At 31.9% G+C, this 24,768-nt stretch overlaps 1 protein-coding gene across 2 annotated transcripts; it reads right to left on the bottom strand.

Annotated features, from left to right (window-relative positions):
• Positions 1-4,983: 4,983 nt before the first annotated feature.
• On the bottom strand, positions 4,984-14,744 carry LOC143192968 (odorant receptor 24a). 2 transcript variants are annotated; one of them, XM_076398851.1, is made up of 8 exons: positions 14,461-14,744; positions 10,918-11,085; positions 10,703-10,864; positions 7,663-7,883; positions 7,500-7,599; positions 7,340-7,444; positions 6,573-6,728; positions 4,984-6,519 (listed from the first exon to the last, which is right to left on the bottom strand). In XM_076398851.1, exons 1-8 carry the CDS (start codon positions 14,710-14,712, stop codon positions 6,448-6,450), a joined length of 1,236 nt encoding a protein of 411 aa, XP_076254966.1. In that variant the 5' UTR covers positions 14,713-14,744; the 3' UTR covers positions 4,984-6,447. The 2 variants fall into 2 exon arrangements, with proteins under 2 accessions (XP_076254966.1, XP_076254967.1); XM_076398852.1 differs by having other exon boundaries at positions 10,963-11,085.
• Between the last annotated feature and the right edge of the window lie 10,024 nt (positions 14,745-24,768).

Here is a 24,768-nt window from a genome sequence, read left to right as displayed (position 1 = left end):
CCTCTTTATCGTTAATATTATTAAAAGAAATTTAACAACAGCTACTGTAAGAAACTCTTCAAATCTTTTGGATCTATACAATTTCTGAAACCCTTGGAACCTAATTTTAGTTTTCAAGATTTTAGGAAAAAAGTTTCGACAAACAAGAAGCTTGGACAAAAATCGTGAAAGTTTATCAATAAAGTATTACCTATTATGCCAGTCCAAAGTATTACCTATTATGCCAGTCAAAAACATCTTACTATTTATCATTTACAATTTAATTTTTTTCCCTCGAAAACTAGCGTTCCAAAATGCTGCTATATTAATTTACAATATGTAGTTATTCACAAGCAAACTACAAAAAAAAACATAAAAGCACATATATTACATATAAGTCTATATAAGCATAAATTCGGCGCATTACTTTCAAGGTCGCGGCTAGGACGGAAGGCCAGAAGTCGATAGTAAATAACGATCGAAAATAACGACTGAAAACAGTTAATAGTAAAATCAGTCGAACCAAAAATAACGACTGAAATAGTCGATAGTAAAAAGTAGTCAATTGCTGAATAATCGATAGTCGATTTCAGTCGATTGTTCCCAACACAAATAATAACTAATCGTGAAGGACAACGTGAGTGCATACCGTGAATGCCTGCGAACATTTTTTTTTCATTTACTAGGTTGACCAGCTAGAACCAAATGGGCTTTGGCTGATGTCGCTTCAGGTTCGGGGAATGGTTGTTTTACGGGCGACAGAGACCCTGAGTTACGACTGGGACTGTCGTAGTTTGTTTACTACCGGGTTTTGTGCATGAGTAGGGATTTTATCAAGATGTTGTGTTCTAAGGTTTCTATAGAGAACCTCATACTGAGCATGTTTATGAGATTTTTCACAAACGAGATGGCTGATTCGAGGTATGTATCGACGTTCCTCATAAACCATGGGGCTCTGAGTAACGCACGGACTTTTTTGGATTGGAACACTTGCAGTGGTTCAAGTTGTCTCTCCGAGGCATACCCGTACCACACCTGTGATCCATTGAGGCAGATTGGACGGACTAGCATTTTATACAGCATCGCTTGCTTTTTCTGCAGAGTAGAGGAAATAGTAGGCTGTACATGCCATTTCCTTTGTAAATAGCGTGCTGAATTTGGGCCGGCCATTGGAATCTGCGGTCGAACTGGAGTCTGAGGTATGAAACTTTCCATGTGATAGGAACTTTATCGATTTGGAGGCGAAAAACATGGAACTCCTTCTTGCGGTGGAACAGAATAGCCTGCGTTTCGCTCGGGTTTATCTGCAGCCGCCAGAATTTGTACCACTCTATCGCTTGGTTTAGCTGTACTTGGAGTCTGTTGCGAATAGCGTCGGGACAGTAACCGATTGTGAAGAAAGCGGTATCGTCTGCGTAAGATGCTGTGTGGGAAAGTTGGTAGAGCGGGCAATCAGCCATATAAAGGTTGAATGGTGCTGGGGCTAGTGGAGCACCTTGCGAGACTCCTGCGGAAATTTGGTTACGAGAGGAGATTGCGTCACCGATCCTCACTTGAAAGGACCTACCGTTCAAGTATGAATCTATCAGGGATATTAGATCATTCGGTAGACCTAGCTGTTTCGTTTTACATATTAGACCATGGTGCCCTATTTGATCCATTTCATCAGTCCCTGGTGGATAGCTGCTGCGATGAGGGCAGCTTGATGAAAGCATGAGGGCTTGGCACGGAAACCAAATTGTTCATCCTGGAATATATGATGTGCGTCTATAAAATCAGACGACTTATTAATTCCACAGAAAATTCTCCTTTCTTCTCCTGTTTTACTGGTCCTGTACACTAGAATCTTTCTATTTGTCCTAACTCAATCCCGTTCACCGAAATACTTTAGTATTACTTCATTAATTATCTGATCATAGGACCCTATGAGAGGGCTAACTATATAATAAGGATTGCTAGAAACCCCAACAATTTAAAACAAAGAACAAGACAAGATAAAGAAGTTTCCTTAACTGAACAGAAAACACTGATTGATATAATATCTGTTTATATCGATGTTAAGGACTACGTGTGGTCCACGGGACAATGGACAGGATATTAGGTCAGATCAAGGTTATACAGAAATTGTAAAGGAATAAAATAATTAAGAGAAAGAGGAAAGAGAAAGAGAGAGAGAGAGAGAGAGAGACGTTTCGAGATGATCTCCAAAAAATGGTACGATTTGTGGATAGTCTCGTTCTCGAGATGGAATCTATGAATTTCCTGAAAGTTGGAAAAAATCAGTGGCTATCGATGGACGATACTTTGAATAAAATATATTGTACCAATAAAGCTTCAAATTAAGCACCGAAAATTAATGTACTGCTAATTAATGATATTGATAGTATCAATAACAGAAAATGATAATGGAAATGACAATAACAATGACGGAGTAATGACGATAGTTAACAACAATCTTAGTCACCAACAAGTTCTACACAGTCATAACATACAACACTAATAAATTACTACTAACCGGGCTAGGGTAATGCCAAAATCTCAATAAATAAATAAGCAACACTATCTATGATTAAAACATGATTGCTAGATATACTTCGGACACTTTGGAATCAGTTTTTGGCTTATAAAATAGTTAAAATTTATCTTTGTAGTTTCAACTACAAAACTAATATCTTTAATTTATAGTAATATAATTAATTATGAGAAAGATGATAAAATAATTAAATAAATAAATAAATAAATAGAAAACAATAAATGGAATACTGAATAATACTGGAAAATGGAATACTCTGTAAACAAACTTATGTCACGAGAGAGTGAGAGGGGGGGGACGTCGTCGTTCTATTCTTTTATACCCGGAACCGCATGACACCAATAATCTAAAGTTGCCAAACTTTAATCCGTCGTCACTGTATTTGAGGTGGCCTAAAGGATTGTAGCGCTCGCTACACTGTATTATACGCTAGAGACATCTGTTTATTCCGAGATATTATAAACGCTGCGGCAATATTACAGATTGTTATAAGGTAATAATATTTCAGTTTTCCGAAAGTTAGTTAGGTGTCGGGCAGAAAACCTAGAAAGTTGCAACACGACTATATACTATATATTCACCAACGACTGATAATGCGCGAATACTAGTAGCAACTGCGAATATATTTCTTTCCTATTTCCAGAATAGTATAAACTTAATACAAACCTATAATTCTATTCATCCTCCCACAGAACATATAAAAATTTGTCTTCTATATATGAAAATGAATAGCTCTTCGTTAGTTTCGCTGAAACTCCAGAATGGCTCGACTAATTTAGATAATTTTAATTTTGAAATATTCGTGGAAGTGGAGAGAAGGTTTAAATAGGAAAACAGTCAAAACAACAATTTTCATACAACTTTTCTTGTACGAAGTATTACTGTATTGATTGAGGCGTATTGATTGTCATATTAGCGTTCGAGAGGAAATGGAAGTGTAGTGGATAGAATGGCTTAGAATGCAACGAATTCGTACAAATCAACAAAACAAAAGCGAGCATGAAAAAATTAAATTAAGCGATTTCGCAACTACAGGAATGAACAGCAGAACTCTAGGCCTTGGAAATAGATTATGGTGCCAAATCGGAAATAGCTAGAAATGTCAAAGTGACAATGGATTGTCAATATTATAAGACTGTTGTACTGGTAGAAAAATAAGATTGCCACAATCGGTTCCACCACCAGATCTATTACTACCTTCTATATTATTGGTCTACATTTAAAAATATAATAGTTTTTTCTAAATTACGTTATTTGATGCAATGCATATTTGATAGGATAATTCCACGCCCTCTTTAAAAATATTCTAAAAGTGCATTACATATTCTTCTATCTGTAAATGTATTAAACGTACTATCAGGATATGTATTCTCTCGTATGGACCATAGCTAGCTCTCAAATAATATTTGAAAGCTGCTGCAAAAAAATATTGCATTCTTCAAGACGGTGGAGTCATAAGCGAATGTTGAATATTACCTAGCGATTATACTTTTCTCTCAAACACAATAATCGGAAAAAATAACAGACATTTTATTCAACATAATTTCCTTCAAGGGTGATACACTGATTATAGCGGCACTCCAACTTTTCGATACCATTTTTGTAATACGATCACCTCCTCATTCAACGAAAATGTCTTCCCAGCGAGCATTCTCTTGAGATATAAGAACAGGAAATACTCGCTGGGGGCCAGATCTGGAGAATACGGTAGATGAGAAAGCAATTCGAAGCCCAATTCATGGATTTGTAACATCGTTTTCACTTACTTGTAACACGGTGCATTGTCTTGGTGAAGCAGCACTTTCTTTTTAAAAAATAGGGGCGTTTTTCGGCGATTTCGTCCTTCAAATGCTCCACTAACACTAGATAATAGTTGCTGTTGATGGACCTTCCTTTTACAAGGTAGTCAATGAAAATTATTCCATGCGCATCCCAAAATACAGATACCATAACCTTGCCAGCTGACTGATTCGTTTTCCCACGCTTTGGAGCGGGTTCATTGCGTGCAGTCCACTCGGCTGACTTTCGATTGGACTTCGAAGTGAAATGATGGAGCCATATTTCATCCATTGTCACATATCGATGCAAAAACTTTACTACTTCGCACGTCTAAACTTAGCATACCAATCCTTGATGGTTGATTTTCCTGGGGCAGTGTCCGGAAACTCGGAATGAAGCCAAGTTTTTGCTTCAGCTGTATTTTTGCTCTTCAAAAAGCAATATTTTATCAATACGCCAAAATCCTTTTTATTATTTTTTTCACAATAACAAAAGTTGCTTCACACAAAATGCTATAATTCATAAAATAGTGATCCGACTGCTGTCAAATTTATACAGGCATCTTTTGCGGGTTAGGGCTAACTAGAAAACGTATGGATTTAATTGTAGTAGCTCCATTTTTGTATCTCGCCGGGGTCTATTCAATTGACCTGTTACTTACATTTTAAGCTCTAATAATAAATATGTAAAGATTGAGTGATACTGCTTATATTTACTTTATTTACAATTTCTATAATACACATTTTATATCTTAAAATACTGAATTTGCTTTACTCAACAACTTCAACAGATACATTGATCCCATTTTTCAATGAAATAATAATATAGAAAAATATATCAAATAATCTGTAAAAGCGGATATGCTATTGGGCATATTTCAAAGGCTGTATTCATTTTGAGAAAAGATACGTCTAAAGTTAATACATTCATTTTCTAGAAATCTGGTTCTAATGCGATGAAGGCCCTATACAATAAAGTATTTTGGAGGAATAAATGTTGCGATATACAATGGCATAAAGTAGCCTGAAGAAATGTTAGTTGTTTGTAAACCTTTCAGCCACAGTACATATGTTAATATTAAGCGTTATGCTGCGCTACACGAAAAATATATTTCCTTTAAAACCCCAAGTATTTAATATTTAATAATAACAATACTTACCTTTCTAAAATAAATCTCTGATCAGAGACTGCGCTTTGTAACCTCTAAATATTACCATATTTTTTGTATAATTTTAATACTGTAATATATTATTTGTAATATTTTTTAATATTTTCATTTGATAACAAAGCCGGTCACTGCCAATACAAATCGAAATTTGTAGAGTGATTCGCTTACATTTTCCGATGCATCAACATTTTCAAAATGGAAAGAAATGAGAAAAATCCACTACGAGTTTAAAACAGATTTTCATTTATACATATTAACTGCAATTTATACAAAATTTGACGTCACCATTGGCACGCATTGTCTCTTTTATTAGATGGACCAATTGTTATATAGCAATTATTTAATTGAAAGGGTTTCGGTATTACTTAGTAAACATGACACCTTTTGAGAAAATTTAACGTGCGTAAATAAACAGATAACCTTTTTAAGATTTTATTAAGCACAAAATTACTGCTATATATCTATATGATTTGTTATAGAAAATATTCTATTGAAACCTTCCAGCATATAAGCCAATGAAAATTTCATGTCTTAATATAAAAGCTACAGTAATTTTAAATAATAACTTTACAAATTTTAGAACTCTAGAAAATCAACTAAAATCTATACTCCAAAGCAAACTTTCATGTTTATAGTAATAATGATTAACTTCAATGGACGCTACAGTCTATTAACTTTGGTGAAATAGAAATAAGATTTTTATGAAATTCTAATTATTTCAATTTAGTATTACGTATCGATTAATCACTTTAAATTAAAATCATGCCAGTCAGAATATAAATGTTATCTATTACAAATAATCCAGTTTATAGCCCGCAGAAATTATTCAGGTTTATTTATATATGCATATGTTTCTATCTTTATTTTCTCTATGAAGTATGCTGTCTATAAATCTATTACAGTGTGAGATTGCTTAAGTTGAATAATAAATACTACGTCCTTTTCAAATCAGATCATATTGCTGTTGCTAAATATCACTGTTAATTCTTTAATCAACAGTAGTCTCAGCTACTCCTGAATCTTTCATAAAAGCAACATATGAGTAGCAAGCCTTCATCATCTATAAGCAGAAAATGAAATAATTTTAAAACAATCATTAAATATCTGAGTTACCATAACAGCTGTTTCATTGGTCATGGCCCCAAACGGACCTATAGTCATTTCTAATGGTTTTTGTGCCCTACTTTGTAAGATATTGATCATTTTCTGAGAATTTTTATCAAAATTATACCATTCACATTCATATATAGCATCAGCTATAGCTGCACTCTACAAAAAATAGTATAAATATCAGGTGCATTATTTAATATAAAAGTAGTTTATAAGTTGATATAGTTTTAGTAAAACAATTTTTATTGTAGCAATGGGTAAATATAAAATTTGATCTTAATTTTTTAAATTGTAAGTGACGATGGTTCGGAGAAAAATATGGAGACATTTAGCAATCGAATGAGTACTGATACATAGTACATAGGCCGTCCAATAAAACAGTCGATTCACGTCATAGGTGACGTCGAATAAATTGGCAATTTCAGCTGGTAAAAATTAAAAAATCGTTTAAAACTCGCAGCGTATTTTTACTTCTCATTTTAACCAAGCTAAAAAAAATAGAATGCTCTCTAATACGTCGCAACATATAACCGACTCAGTCTATAAAATTCGATTTGGGTTGGCACTTCTGATCTATGTTGTCAAATGTTTGCACTATTCTTCACACCATTATTTATAATAATTAGACGTTATAAACGGGCAAACGTACTTTTGGCGCTATACCTCTTTTGATTCATTTGGTAACGTCACGTGTGTCGGATCCATGACATCATCAATTTTGATGACGCGAGTCAGTTATTTTATTGGACGGCTATATCTATTGAATTTACCTGAATTTTTATTTCACTAGCGGCCGAAGCATAAGTAAATATTTGTGATATTAAAAGTACGACATAACAACCTGAGTAGGTAGCATCCAATCCTATATCGCTGACCTACAAAAACAACAAATAAACATCTTAATTTGATTATTTTAACTCAATCCTTCACCTTGGTAATATCGGCAACCACAGATGCGCAATTAATCGAACTTATTAAGAACTCACCTAGAGTGGCGCTTCGTATACAGTCATTTAGGTCCAGTATGAATCTAAAAATATAAAAATCGGTGATTATTGTTGTTATAAATACTAAACTGCAAATAAAGACATACGTCATTAAATCTTGATGTTTTACTATATACGTTTTTAAGGTCAGTGCTACGTCACCATTATAGGATTTTTCCGCAATCTCATGAATACGCTTCAAACGAATTTGAAATATTTCTAATTGGGTAGCCCCATAAACCATACAAGTTGTTGATATTCCAAAGGATACGTTCACAGCCAATATGATAAAGGTCACCATGAAGCAATTTACACAATAAAGACTCACCTAAATTTAATTTAGTTGATATATTATCAAAAAAGGTAAAATATATAGGATATTAGAAATATTAAATAAAACTAACAGCATGATGGTCACTAATAAAACATTGTTGCCGCGTAAAGTTAAGCCCGATTTTTTATATGATAGTTATCATATAACCTATATCATCATAATAGTCATTATATGACAATCCCACATTACTTTTGGATAATATGCACCTTCAATATGTGACCCACATTTCATTCCAATTACTGAAGTTCAGTGAAATAACTCTTGTTACTGTTTAATATGAAAAATGGATGAAGTATATATATTGGTTTTTTTTCCGATAGAGAGAAATATTATTAAAACAAAGTCATCATTTAAGAATTTTGGTGCTTACGTGTATTTTGATCAGCGATACGTCATGTTCAATTTCTCTGCAGAAAGTAACAGTTTTCTTTTTAGTGGTTAGTTTAGTAATTTATTTAATGCATATAAACGCTCCTGCTGTGCTATGGCCAAATTAGCAATGTGCAGTATATACGAGCCGCTAAAACCGTATTAAAACAAATTGAATAACACAATAACCCGTGGCTTTTTAAAAACAAGAGCAGCAATAGCGAGTAATAAGCGCCAACTATGACTCTTTTATGACGACGCTTGTCCACATATTGCAAGAATTGTGAAGGATGGATGCAAGAGTTGCGCTGTTGCAGCTCGAATGGAAAGTTTTGCCGCACTTAACTGACTCACCAAACACTGCACATTCTGATTACGGCTTGTGTAAATCGATGCAGCATGGCTTGGCTAACATACGGTTTCAAGATTTTTAAGAAGTTTGAAATCAATGGCAAACCAAGATAGTTCTTCCTTCACTGTATCATCATTTTGCCGAAAAGATGAAAATTATTGACGAATTGATATATAGCCTATTCAAAATTACAGTCAAATCACGTCATCAAGATGTTTAATGTTTAATGTTATCTGCCGCAATTTTTAAATTCGTTTTAGATTTAGACAATATTTTCCTTCTCATTTTATTCTAGTTAAAAAGAGACATAATGCTATCTGATACGTTCCAACATGTAACCGAAGCAGGTTATAAACCGGCAAACCGATATGATTGTTTTGCTAAATTTCAAGTCGTTGCTTATTATTACTCTGATTGAAAATGCCGAAATCAGACAAATAGATCGTGTCTCTAATCAGTTACTTCAAACAGGAACGAGATAATGGAGGATCCCTCTTGTCATAAAATTCGATAGAGAGGTAAGCATATTTAGTGTTAAATATTAAGTTTCTGTGATTTTTATTGAAAATATTTATTAGCGTGTTGCAACTTCCCTGAATATTAGTATGCGCACGGTCACTGAAATATCTTTAAAAATGTAAAATATAATATGCTTTATACAAAAACCCTAAATTCACCGAGTTATTATTATTATTCAATACAATTATTTAGAGGAAATTGTATCCATATAAAGTTTAGAGATATGTAGCTCTTTGAGGGATGGAGAACATCCCTTCATACACTGTTGGGTAATATAGGAATTAAGTGATGTAAAGATAACCTACGAAGGGGTCTAAGAAACTTCCAACAATTGCTTTTCAAAAAGCTTTGCTTTCAATTTTTAGAAACATATGAGACAGAGACATGGATATTTTAGAATGGGACCAATATACCCAATAGCCAAAATGATAATAAAAATTATGTTAGGACAAAAAAAGTTGATGGTAAAAGGTAAACGTTGGAATAACAATTAGGTTTTGATTAATTTTTACAATTACAATTAGTAATTGATTAGGTTTTATTAGTCATAACATTTATTAATAATTCTATAATTGTATATATTTTGTTTTCACACTGAAAACAGGAATGGTTAATCACCTTCGATTTGGAATATGAACATGGAACATAAAAACGAACTTGATATCATAGGTGGTGTGGAAAAAAGTTAAGTACTATAATCTTGAAATAAATTATATTTTATAACAGTATGTTTGTCTAATTATTTTACTTAGATTGAGTTTTGTTGTATGTCAAAGCCAAAATTATCTAAAACTCAGGAATGATGATCTACATCTTGAAATTTACCATCAATTACATTGAACTCTTTTCCACACCACCTATGATGTAAAGTTCAAGGTGCGTTTTTATGTAGTGGTACTAGTAAAATATTTTACTTTCATTGGAGAGCATATTTAAACTATATAGCATAGAACATATTATTTACTCCTTTTGAGCATTAGTTCTTATTTCCTTCAGTACAGTATTTCTTTGTAAAGTCATTGCAATATCAGTGTAATTCACCTTTATTTGTTCTGTTACTACTACTTTCTTGATAAAACTATATTTAATCACTGCTGCCAAACAGCATTCTTTCTCTCTTCATACGTTTTAAGTAAATACGCATATATATTCTGAACAATTACACACATATCTGTGCACATAAATTTTTCACACGTTGCAATAAGATTTCATACTGTTATGGTATATTAATCAATTTAGATGACATGAGTTCACTGTTTTATGGAATGGACTATAGTTGTTTTTTGTTAAGTCAATCAATGATCAGGATACATGTAAGCTGTTAACAAATCTCCAAACGCAACATTATTATTAAGCCGCTCTTTGAAAACGATATTTTTCTCTTTATGTATTTAATTAAAATACGAATTTATGTTCAGCAATTTTTTTTAAGATTAAAAAAAACTTGTTAAACCACTGTAGTATTAATACGAAGGAACATTTTTAAACAGTACTATTAAGTTAGAATGATAAATACATGAATACGTTATTCATTATTCAAAAATTAACAATTAATAATTGTAGACGTACTTACCCTATTTTCAACAGGATTTGGATAATAAATCTGATATAAGAAAGGTGGTTCTACGCTTTCATTATTTGCCTTATGTCTCCTGTTTACAAGGATGTTATCGCTAATTTCAATTATCATATAGCCGTAAGAACATAAACATGTTGTAATATATAGAAAAATCAACTGAAATAAACCAAGACATATAACCATTGAAATTTAATATTTAATATTCTAACAGTTGATCGCCAAGACTTCGCTCTTTGTAAATAATATTCAATTACTTCGGGCTCCTGAGACTCAAATATATCTTGTTCATCTCTCATTATATTTTTAAATTTAGCCAATACATTGTTCTTGAAATAGAAGAATAAGCGTATTGTGATTTTCGATGCATCTAAAACAATCTGAAATAAAAATAAAACAAATAAACTACTAACCAAATATTTAACAATAAATAACTAGAGAGGACGGATAAGATAATATGAATACCTCACATTTACACATCTATTAAGGTGGTGAGCCACCATCTGTTTTTAAGTGACTAATTAATGCTAGAATTCTTGACAGAGTGTCAACGGAATGTTGTCCCATTCTTTACCAAAACATACGCCAATTGCTTTAATGATATATTAGGGGTAGATTCCCATCTCCCACTGATATCTACCCCTCACTCTCTAAGTTCTAAAACTTCCCATAACGGGATTCAGTTATGTTTGGTGGCCATGGAATGACTGATGAGATGCTCGTCAAACCAGGATTTAATCTTTTAAGCTGCGTGTATGGGCTCGTTATGCTCTTGTTACCATGAATACCGTCGCTTAAAACGTTAAACAATGTAACTGTTCTTGTCATAGGCGTTCGCGCTAACTGAGCTTAAACAATTTAAACTATTTTGAAATTTGAGAGATCAAAAATGACATTAGTCGCTTCTTCTAACTCGTAGAACAAAGTGTTTAATATACTGAAATATAACCTTCAAGACTTGTCATGTTAGGTGGACAATACATACGAGGCGCATAATATATAAGGAAGCAATATTGTCAGTATGCGACTAGATGTATTATATTAGATGTTATACATATTATTTTGTCAATTCCCTATATTATGAATAATAACATATATATTTGTATTACATCAATTCAGTTATCTTAAAAGTAATAAAATAATTAATTGAAATATTAGCACGTGACTGATATTTGTCTAAGTTTTAAACTTTGCAATTACAGCAGTTGTCTAATAGCTCTCTCAATTTATATTTTTATATTACTTTATTTATATTTTATTTTATTTATTTTATATTAATGTTAGGTCTATGTATTACTTCCTAACGGGTAAAACAATAAACTTCAATTACCGTTATAAACATTTGGACCAATTGAGGATAAGAAATTATGAAAAAGAAAAAATCGAAAGAATCATCCAACACATCCAACACATGTCTCATATACAATTCAACCTTACTTACACTGACGAATGTAAACATATACCGCCAGAGGACTATTCAAATTTTGACATCCATACTGACATCTGCAATTCGATGCCCTAGTTTACAATTATATTAATTACATTTTTTGTCAACACAATAAAATATTTTTTCGTAGAAAACTAAAATATTGTAAGTTTCATTAAGATTCGAGAGTTCAGAGAGAAAATTCTACATATGTAATAAAGTTTTCCTTTATTTCTGTAAAACAAACAAATATTTTTAGGGCAAATTTACCACCCCTTAAAATCCAATCTAGGTTTCAACCTACCCAATCTGCTAGTAAATCTGCCACTGCTTATTTACATAGTACAAAAAACACCGTAAAATTAAAAGGTACAAATTATTACAACATGCAGGTTATTCACCACCTTTAGCTTATTATCTCTGGCTCTTTTCGCAACACTCAACTCTCGTACTACTAAATTACATTATTTTGGTAGTATATATAATTTTTTTTCAGTTTTTTTTCCAGTTTTGTTTTACGAACTTAATTTACGGCCGATATTTAATGTTCGTGTAACTCTTTAATCCCTGATCTTAATTTAGGATCATAGTATAAACATTGATAGTTCCTTTCTCGGTCATGAAAGAAAGTACCAAATTATCGTAATAATTTTTGAAATCGCGGTTGAACATGTTCTTTATGTAATGTCTTTAAAACTTTTAAATTTAATTTAATTTAAATATGAAATGTTGCCTATGTTAATCTGATAAAATAGTGGTAATTTATATATCTACTCCCCTTTTAATTATAAATCAAGATTACTGCATTAGTACCTGGAACAAAGATAAATACTGAGCAAATGCATCAGTATATATTGCCCAAAATGTTTAACTAAAATATTATATGCATATAATATAGTATATATAAATATAAAAAGTAGAAATAACATGTTAGCTACTTGCATGAATTCTGATTATTTTTTCACTTATTTTAGATATTTATTGAGAAAAAACTAATATAACATATATTAATCAAAATAATATTTTCTACAACTTTTTCCCATTTTTCTGGAAATACAATGATACCGTGTTGAACTAACGATTCTGCCATGCCAATCAAGTTAGTGCTGCATCGATATGAACAAGTGGTTACCAGAAAATGCTATGTCATATATGCTGGGTGCGACAGAACTTCCCATTCAAGTTGCCACAGTATATCTACCTAAATCTTATAATGTATAGATTAGCGTTGTCATGCCAAAGAATAATGTCTGTTATTATCTATTGCTGTTTTTCTTTTGCAAACCATGTAATTCATATTTGAACAACTGATGTCGGTAGATATCTGCAGTAACAGTTTGATCATGTTTTAGCACACATTGCTATTTGAAGCACTCAAGACTTTGTCTTTCAACTTTTTTCAAATTTCAGGTTGTTGCTGTCATTGTTCTAAAGATCACGATTTTTAAATAATATATAAAAATATAATATATAAATGTTTGATGGGCTTCAACAGATTTTTTCAAACCAGCAATCGACAATGCAGTTTTGAAAGATGATTGCCGTCTATATAATGACAGAAGTGTGAAAAACATTGAATTAGGTTAGGTTACCTAACAGTTATTAATATTAATAGATCGCATTTTAACCAATAGATATCACTAATCAAAATACATGCAAGCATCTAATGACATATTAACATATAATGAGCTTAACTTACTACAAAAGTTCATATGTTACTAGAAGAAATTTAAATACTTACATTTGGAGATTACCAATCAGACATTGTATCATTACTGATTGATACAGCAAAATGAATATGTCCCAACTATTGCCTTCCAGAGAAATATAGCAATATATTTGTTAACAAGATGTTACATTTTATACCTTTCTTATGTAAATAGTAAACTATAAATATATAGTAAACTATATATATATAATATACCTTTGAAGAACATAAGGCGGAGTGAAGTTACTTAAAGAATCCCTAGATGTTCCGAAATTTAGATAAGATAAATTTTTTAAAACTAGAAAGATTGTGACAATATTTCCCAAATTTCGTACAAAATTAGTTTTTTTCCACTTGCTTCTTGCTTCCACTTTCTTCCCAAATTTTCTTATAGATTTCTTTTTGTTTTGAAAAAGAAATGTTTAAAGAGTATTAGAAAGGTATGTTGTTCGACATATTTTATGTTATCATATAATTTATAGAAATAACATATTATATAACATATATATATATATATATATATATATATATATATATATAATATGTTATAATACGAGTATATAACGGAGAAAAACCATCATATATGTTAAGATCATATATAATTCTTATTTAAGCACTTACCCCCAAATTTAATAGAAGTTTGTCAAGTTTATCTCTCTCGTATAAAACTCGGAAAAGTTCCATTATGATCGCAATATAAAAAGCACCAAATACTGACAACGGGAAAAAGAAAAAGTAATGGTAAAGTTTCTTTAAAATAAAATTATCGGTCCAGTGATATGACCAGGTACCAGTGCAAACCATTAAGGTTTTCAAGAAACCTATAAGTCTGGTGTTTTTCTCAGTATTTCGGTCGAACGGTCGTTTCTCCATCCTTCAAGCAGAGGAACTTTATAGTGTATATTCGTTCCATCACGCAGTCAATAAATATACGTTTCATATAGGTGAAATATTTATTAGCTTCCTCAAGTTTAACTTCACTGCTGTTCCCATAAAAACGATTATATATTATATTATTTAATTTGGATTTTTACAAAATACAGAATGCTTCTATATTGAAGAATTTTCCTATTTCTATGTTTCAGTCTTCTGAGATATTTCATATCCGCCGCTTGGTGTTTAACTGTTTTTGATGTTTCCAGTATGTACCAGTAGTGTCGTACAGCTGAACATTAGTATTGGCCTTTATATCGTTTTATATATTTCCATGATTATTTTGTTCGATATTTCTTTTGTATTAATGTATTTTCTACTCATTACAAGATATATAACTTATAATATGTGAAAGGTTTAAATCATAAGAACTTTTATTTTACTTCAAACACTATTTTATTTCACAAAAAAAGTCGCTACTTGTTGAACGACACAAAACCAAACTGAAGCTCCAAACCTGTCCTAATATCAACCAAAACCCTTTAATATCTAGACGTCTCACCCATTATATCATTCAGTCTTTAGATAAACACATGATCGTATTCCTTCTAATATGTAGTCTTCGTAGCCAGAGCTGTATCAGTCGTTGATTTTTCCTTCTTCTGTCTTCCAATACTTTGAATTCCTAATCCAATAGATATTTAAATAATTTAGTTTGTTTAGTATTTCACTGAGAAACGGCAATCAAAACAAATTATTCTGAATCACAAAGAGAATACTGTGGATGATTTATAGACATTATTGCTTAATGTTGCCATTATAGAGTACCATACGGTTAAATCTACGCTTCTACTGTCTAATCTGGATGAACATATGTTTTATATATTAGAGTTGGATAACAAGTTGATCCCGATGGCAATTTTGGTCGATCTCTGATCTCTCAAATAGAATCTAGAACACACATCTAGAATTCTGTGTGGCTTGAAATAGTCAAATGGACTTGTGGCCTTATATCAAAATGAAGATAAATTCCCGGCCTTATTGAGGTATCACTGCATAATTAATTAGCAAGTGTCAGTCAGTAAGAGACTAAACTCAAAAGTGATAATGGCATTTAAAATTGTTATTTCAATTCCAGGATGTTCCCTCAACCGGCGTCTCTTCCGACTGCAATTCGATGAAGGCCAACCTGAATTGTTACTATATACCGATATTGGATGACCATGCAAAAATTATGGATTTGCTACACCAAAAAGATCGAAAATGTGAAACTTAAATTATGAAACTTAACTTAGTGACTTATCATTTCTTAGCGATTTTGCTTCAATATTAAGTCATTTAAATTTAGAATTGCAAGAGTAATAGAGGATCTGCAGCAAAATAATCTGTATTATTTTCCAAATATGGCGGATAAACCAGAAAAACATAATTATATTAATTATAAAATCGACAAATGTGTCAGGCAAATACAAAAATTAATTAAAGATTTTGGGTTAAAATAAAATTCCAGGATTTAGAAAAAGTTAAAGAAATTGCAGAATGTATTAGAAATATTATTATATGTTTCCTTTAAAAAAAAATGGAATGTGTAACCCGTTAGCCAAAAAATTTCAGAAATATTTCTTATGGATCAAATAGCAACAGGAAATGAAATTATTTTTTACAAACTAATTTAATCTTACAAGCCAGAAAATTTGAAGGAGATTGGCCACCTGAGAAAAGTATCCCAGTATCACCAAATGTGGCAAATATATATATTCTTGTTTCGGAACTAAAAATTTAATAATATTTTTTCCTAGTCAAAAAAAGCGCAACATTGAAATATTTAAATCAAATTATCAGCTATACTGTGCATTGTTATAACTTATATATATTTCAATCAATAAAAAGATTAAATTTCATTTTAAGTTAATAAAAATGTGAAGATCTGGAGTATGGAAATCGAATATATTAGGTACCGCATGGACGGAATGCTGCTCTTGAAAATTAAGTCTATATGTATCTTTTGAGCCAAAATCTTGAAAACTTAATAATTGATTTAAAGAATACAAAATAGTTTTGAATATACATTTTACTATCTACCTATATATCGCTGGATTGCACTTTATACTCTATCTATAAGTATAAATGCATTTCCTTCTTCCCCCTTAGACTGCGTCGAATAAATCGGAACATAATTTTAAGATAAGAAAATTTGGCCACCCTAGATATATATACTGAAAAGACGTAGACTGTTTTCGACGTGGAATTGTAAAGGTACGGAAAGGAAAAACATTACAACATATATTAAAACATTTATTATTAAAGCAATAACTAACAACGTTGAAGCCGGCTTGGTTGACGCATTCTGAAAGGCCGGACCACCAAAAGGACGATCCACCTACTGTTGTGATAGTCGCGGGTTTGAAACCTGCCGGAGCATAGTCATAAATTTATGTATGTGTAACAAGGAAAATGATCCCAGTCACGCCAGTAACCAGGCTGGGTAAGACCGGATGTCTTTAGGGATGATTTTTAAGTTAATTACTCACCAATCGGTAAGCTTAATGCCGAGGAGCACGTTTAAGCCCGTTTTAAGCACGTTCGGAGCCCACGTTAAACTGTAGGTCCAGTCCAGATAAACCCTCGTTCGTAAAACGAGACTTTACTACTACGGAAAAAAATGATTTTTCCTGATAAACGTTTCAAGATTCTACGCAGGTTATTGGGGCAATTGATTCTTTAATTGAGGAGAACTATTACCCGTTTCTCCTCTCTCCAAAGCATGACTGCTTTCCAGACTACTCTGAATGTCATGTTGGTCTGCCTTTTATTGTTATACTGTCTACTGTTTTTACTGTACTTTAAAAATTTAATTTAATGTAATAACAAAATTTTAGTTTTTTTTAAACGTAAAATGTTATAATTAATATATGCTGACACACGTCTCTTTCTGCTACTACCCTTCCATTAAACAAGTAGACTAAAGAAGTAGCTAAACAAGTGGTGATTCTGTTCTCAGCAAGCTTCAAGAACAACAATAATGATTAGTATTTGTCGATTAGTATATTATTTACACTACAATTGTATGAAGGAATATTATAATATTGTAACATTAATATAAAATCTACAACCAAACGATATAAAGATCTAAAACGCAACTTTTTTCTTAAATATTAGAAAGAAAAATAGTAACATACAAATCAGCCATGGCGCTATTCTCTGATTTAATCTTATTCTTAGGGTTTCCTTAGATTGTCAAAAACATAACCCAAGAAAACTATGTGTAACGTTGGGTTGTATTAGCAGCATCCATAACATCATATTGTTCAAGCTTAACTTACAAGTTGAAAATAGCATGACAGGCATATTCTATAGTGTTATTACTTGAAGCATAGTAGTGAGAAATACAGAGAAAGGAAACACAAAGAGTGAATTCTAATGCTAAACGACTTCAGAATTTCCAAATGCTTTTCCAATTTGGATCAAATCTCCCGTCCAAGTAATTTAAACACTTCTTTTAGTGTTTTCGAATGTATTGTGGACGTTTTTAGATTAATACAGAGTTCAAATTGATCACTTGGTTTCGTTAGCGACCAGTATTAACTGTTCTCCAGGTTTAAATAGCAGTTAATAATATGTGACACCAACATAGTGTCATAAGATATAGAGCATGGCACTTTCAATTTTTTTTTGCAAATTTTTATTTGATCGGCTTCGACAGATGACAGCCATGAAATTTTTCGTTTAGGACTTTAAAAATAAATCCATTCTTCACCATCCGTTACTATTCGATGCAGAAATAGCTTCATTTCATAACTGTCTTTGGAATTTTCTCTTGTAATCGCCCACATATTGTAGTTCGACTCACATTCATGTTTTCTGCCAATTGTTTTTTAGTTTGTGTTAGATACTCCAGGACGTTCTTTGTATTCAACATTGAAATCACTTGATTTAAATTATTGAAACCACGTTTCACATGTTCTTGCGACTGAAGCATAGTCAAAACTCCCTATCAACAAACCACTTAACGGCTTTTATATATATATATATATATATATATATATATATATATATATATATATATATATATATATATATATGTTAATGTTGCTTATGGCTAGTAAGATCTATTGGGTTACAAAGACAGCATTTTTCGACATCTTAAGACGCAGTCATAGTAATCAAGCTGTTTTATTTTCAGAAATGCATGTTTTGTATGTCAATCCGTGAAAAATATGGCTCAAAATTAATGGATCAGCCTCCATACAGAATATATTGAAACATAATAAAGGTAGTTAATAAATAATTAGAGTTGATTAGTAAACTAAGTTGATATATAACTATTTTAGATCTGAAATCGCAAAACATAAAGGGTAACTATCACTAATTCGGTCAACATTTCCATAAATAATTAAATTGTTATATATAAATACTCAATGATTTTTACTGATTAAATGATTATAAATGTTAAAATTAAAAAGATGTTTGATGTTAATATAGTAACCACAAAACATGTTAATCAACTATGTATTAGTTTTAATAAAATATTGTACCCGGAATAATGTTAGTGTATATAGAAGTTTTTCCTTCCTCCAATTTTCAATAAAATAAAGTTAGATAATGACTAGTTTGTGTTTCTGTGTTCGAAAATATGTTTATGGTATTTATAATTGAACTATTATAAATATATCATTGAATTTCTGCTATATTCGTAAAAACAACTGCATATATTCTTTTCATTTCTATTAAGTAATTAAATTGTTATTATCGTAGTATTAATCTTTTAATTTTCAGACTAGTGTCTCTATGATTTTTATATATTTCTTTTTTCAGCAAGAACAAATAAGCAAGCAGTACCATCCAAAAGGAAAATTTCGCCATATAAATTCAACCAAACCATATTAATTTTAATATGGAGACCCCTATTATAATTAATATGGGTCTCCGAATTTTTCAACTTCAACAATTGATTTGTTCATTAATCGTATAAATTCATATTTAATACAATATTGGAGTAAAACACCTAGAATTTGCATTAATACTTGGTAGTAAACCTAGTAAACTAAGGATCGGAAAGATATAACACGAAAATATTTTAAAAAGCGAAATTTTAAGATATGTAAGATATCTACAACTACTTATATATGTTATATCGCACGACTGATATGGCTCTAGTTACGAAGATACTGTATTTGAAAGAATAAGGCCAAGTGTTTTTGTTAAGACTGAATGGTGTGATGAATGAGACATATAGAGATAGGAGTTTGATTTATAATAGAATACATTTAAACCCTCAGTATGCTCTAAGTACAATAAAAGTGTTTGTGTTTTAAACCCTTCACATTACATAACTGGCGCAGTCAGTAGGATTCCAAGGAGATCATGAGACTGTTCTCATCTAAATTAATTCAATTAACTGGAATCAAATTAATTATTATGAAGAAAGTAATACGGAATAACATTGGTTTGGCCATCGTTCCGCAGAAACTGCAACTCAAAATATTCCTTTGTGTAGTTAGGTAAAGTTCGGGCAAAATTATTGCAGCTGAAGCTGTAAGGTCACAAAAGGTGGATTGAGATGCTCAAATAGTTTTTAAAGTAAAACTAAAGTTTTTGTCATTTAAACTTTTCAGACTTCATAACTTGGGAGAACATTCTCATAGTATATACCACAGAAATTTGGGTAAAAACAGAAGATCAGAAGGGAAACTGGCGGACGAAGGTACAACGACACTTCCAAATAATATAACTACAACGATAAACATATCAAGAAGTTAGTGAGTACAACTTTATTTATTTATTAATTTTGTAGCTAGTATCATATTTCTTTTTCATAACGCGTTTCTTAATACTAACTTAACTTAACTACTTGTCATATATACTGTCAAACTTTAAATCTAATATTATCCAGGACAGTAAAACTACCTTGAAGACAGAAATATTGACAAACTGCATCTAATTTATAAATACTAACATAATCTTTATATGTAAAGATGCAATAAGAGCTGCTAACACTAGTGCCAGGATATCCCATGTGTTTTCTATTTCTCAATCCAATTTCATGCCCTGTCCTTCGTAACTTGTGTACAAGCCATACTTTATCACCATTTTTTACTGCTATCCGTTATGTTATCACTGTTGCATGTCACTGTTATTATTTATCATTAATAATCATAATCATAATTACATTGACATTATCAATGCAATTCTGCCTGACGGATCGGAACATATTACAGAATCAGCCTATACAATTTGATTTGAGTTGGTACTGGTTTGCATTTTCTAAAATATTTGAAAAATTATTCCAAATATTAGTAGTAATAATTAATGTTCATAAACGGGCAAACGTCCATTTAACACTGCTTATTTTCATATATTTCAAATTTCTGCTTAATATTTCTGATTGATCTGATCGAAAATGTCAAATCAATTCAGAGGAACTGAAAACATCTCTAATTAGATACTTCGAACAAGATAATGGGGTCCTTTCTTGCGATTATACTCCATTAGAGATGAGCATTGATACTATTAATTATTAAGGTTCAGGAGATTTTATTCGAAATACTTTTAGTATGTTACAGCTGCATTAAATACTAATATGTAAAAAGTTACTAAAATCTTACACATATATCTTCTTTTATATTGTGTTCTCGATATGGTTGAATTTAATACAATTTTTTCGAAACAAACTGTCAATCTGGAAGCATTATTTAAAATAATCTAATATAAATAATGCAATGCAATATTTTTTTTTATTACTCTTCGTGAGTCCACAATCTGCCCTATTGGCAATACGTATTTCTTATGTCTATATTATATATACATGGCACGTAGAAAATCACTTCATTAAGCAATCTTCTGTATAAAATATTATCTTAATTAATTAGTCTTATTCTAATGCTTATTCTAAACTCTACATATGTCCAGTAATCAGATCAGGTGGTGTTAAACGTTTTAGTCTACGCACTTCACTATCACGTCGCATATTTAGCTGATTAGCGAGTACATTGGGATGCACTGACACTCTTTCGAAGTACTTCACACAAACACGTTGGATTACACTCGTTATAGGTTCTAGAGGAATATCGCGTTGTATCACTTTATTTGAAATATAGTACGGAGCATCAACAATGGCACGCAACACCTTATTGTGGAACCGTTGAATGATGGATATATTAGATTTGCTAGCGGTACCCCATAGTTGAATTCCATATGTCCAAATGGGCTTGAGTATAGACTAATGATAACTTGGATTTGCGCCCAATGAGCCAATACATTTGATATAATTTTAGTCCTAGTTGTTTCCGTTTAGAGAGTATGTGCTTCTTCCAGGTTAGGCGTCGATCTAAATGCATACCAAGATATTTAACATGTTCTTCTACGCAGGGTAAACGTTATATGCGTGGATTTTGATTCATTGGCTTTAATGCGCCATGTCTTCAACCATAATTGTATTTGCTCCAGGTGGGTTTGTAGGTTTATTGATGCTGTGACTGGATCTTCGTGGGATGCTAAGATTGCTGTATCGTCTGCATATGTTGCCACAGTAGTTATTTTTGTGGTGGGCAGATCAGCCGTATACAGAAGATACAGTACTGGACCCAGTACACTACCTTGCGGAACTCCTGAATATATGGGATTTAATTCGGTATGTTCATCGCCTTGATTTACAATAAAATGTCTGTCAGTGAGATACGATTTTAGTAGCTGATAGTCCGGATGAGGGAGAAGTTTCTTTAGTTTAACCTGCAAGCCCGTATGCCATACTTTGTCAAAAGCCTGAGATATGTCTAGGAAAGCAGCCGAACAATATCTTTTGGCATTTAGGTCAGCGTTTATTTGGTTTACAAGTCTATGCACTTGTTCTATAGTCCCATGCTTATTGCGAAAGCCAAACTGATGTTCTGGAATAATTTTTATTTTTTCTATTATATAGTTTAGTTTTTTTATGTATAATTTCTCGAAAACTTTCGAGATTATTGGTAATAAACTTATAGGTCGGTAGGAGGTCACATCTTCTGGTATTTTTCCTGGTTTAAGTATCATTAATATTTTAGCTACTTTCCAGATACTAGGGAAGTAATTAATTCGTAGCATAGCATTGAATATATATGTTAATAGTTTTATAGCCTTTTCTGATAGTTCTTTTAAAATTTTGCCAGTAATTAAGTCAAAACCAGAAGCTTTTTTAATATTAATCTCTCTCATTATTGTATGTTTAACTTTTTTGACCGTTAATTTCTCATGCGGTAAATCCATTTGACATGGCGAATCTAGAAAGCTAGTAATTTTATTTTCGTCATTTTTATGTAGCTGAGACTGGAAAGGTTTAAAAACATTTTTTAGGTGTTTTGAGAAAATGTCGGCCTTCTCTTTATTGCTTCTCGCCCAATTATTTTCGCTTGTTTTAATAGGTGGATTATGCTGCTGGGATCTCCTAAGCTTTTTTGTTGCTTTCCACAACGAATAGTCTGTAGCCTCAGTTGATGTCAAGTTTTCTAGGTATTCTTGAATGCCTTGGTTCTGTTCGATTTGGATTAGATCTCTCAGCTCTTTTATGGCCCTATTAAATTTTCTTTTATTCTCTTCAGTCCTTTTCTGTTGCCGTAATTTCGTCGTAACTTTCTTTTTTCTGCTATCTTTTTCTGTATTTTACATGATATCTGTGTATTTTTTCTTGGAAATGTTTCACTGTTGGGAGTCGCGGAATATGCTGCCTCCTGTATATTTTTTGTAAGATTTATTGCTGCTATTTCTATATCCATTTCAGTTTGTAACGGTAAATTTAGAGAGATATTTTGGTCTAAGTTTTCTCTAAATGAGGGCCAGTTAGTTCTATTATTGCACAGAGAAGGGGGTTTATCTTTGATGGTAATTTTTGAAGAAATTGTTACTATTATTGGTGAATGATCAGAAGACAGGTCGAAGCATGATTCTGCCTGACACTTTTTTGGATCAATATTTTTTGTAATACAGAAATCTATTGTATCTGGTTTTTTATTTCTGTCTGAAGGCCAATATGTTGGTTGACCAGTAGAGATATGTTGTAAGTTATCTTTCCTTATGGCTTTGAGCAGTTCTCTACCTTTTGAGGTTATTATTCTTGAACCCCACATTAAATGTTTTACATTATAATCTCCTCCTGCTATAAATCTATTACCTAGCGTACTGAAGAATTCTTGAAATTGTTCTGCCTTGTTGTTATGTTTGGGTGGGCAATAAATCGCAGAAATTGTTAATGGTCCATGGGCTTCCTCTATGGTTATACTGGTGGCTTGCAGGTAGTCTTTTCGGAACTTTTCTTTTTCGAAATGCTTTATATCATCTCGAATTATTATGGCTGTACCTCCATGTGCTTTATCATCAGGGTGATTTGTATGATAAAGCTTATATTTAGGAACTTTCAGATAATTCTTGTCCGTAAATTGTGTTTCGGAAACCATCATAACGTTAATATTTTGTTCATTTACGAACATTTTTAGTTCCCTGGCGTGTTGTTGGAGCCCATTGGCATTCCAGACGGTGATTTTGTAGCTATTGGTTTCAGGCATTAGGCAAGTTTGCTTACGACGGTTGTGAGTAGACCAAGCATCGTACTCATTTGATCCATTAGTTTGGCCATCATATTTTCTAATCTTGAGATGTTGCTAGTTTCAGTAGGTTGAGATATTGTCTCTAGTTTTTGTGCTGAACCATTTTCAACTATTTGGGCATAAGTTATGTCTGGTTGACTTGTTCTGGTGGGTAGTGGTAGATTGGTAGTAGTGGATTGTTTTTGTTGATGCCTTTTTTCCCTTAAGGCAGGATAGAGTTTCTGCTGTAGTTGCTTGTGAACTGCGCAACCCTTGTAGTTCGCTGGATGATTTCCATTACAGTTAACACATTTCACTTTTTCATCGCGAACTTTACGAGTACAATCTCCTGTCTTATGTTCTCCTGCACATTTTACGCATCTATATGATTTGCGACAGTAAGTCTTTGTGTGCCCGTGCGCTTGACACCTTGTGCATTGTGGTATAATTCTCTTTATATGTGGTGGTTCGCATTTAATAATATTATTTTCCAGTTTGGTGA

The sequence above is a fragment of the Rhynchophorus ferrugineus genome, unplaced genomic scaffold, assembly GCF_030347505.1.
Source record: "Rhynchophorus ferrugineus isolate W39M unplaced genomic scaffold, kcgeb_rfMv2 rfM3, whole genome shotgun sequence".
Classification (NCBI taxonomy): domain Eukaryota; kingdom Metazoa; phylum Arthropoda; class Insecta; order Coleoptera; family Curculionidae; genus Rhynchophorus; species Rhynchophorus ferrugineus.
Note: the sequence above shows the minus strand (reverse complement) of the source record. Positions and strands in the feature narration are given on the sequence as shown.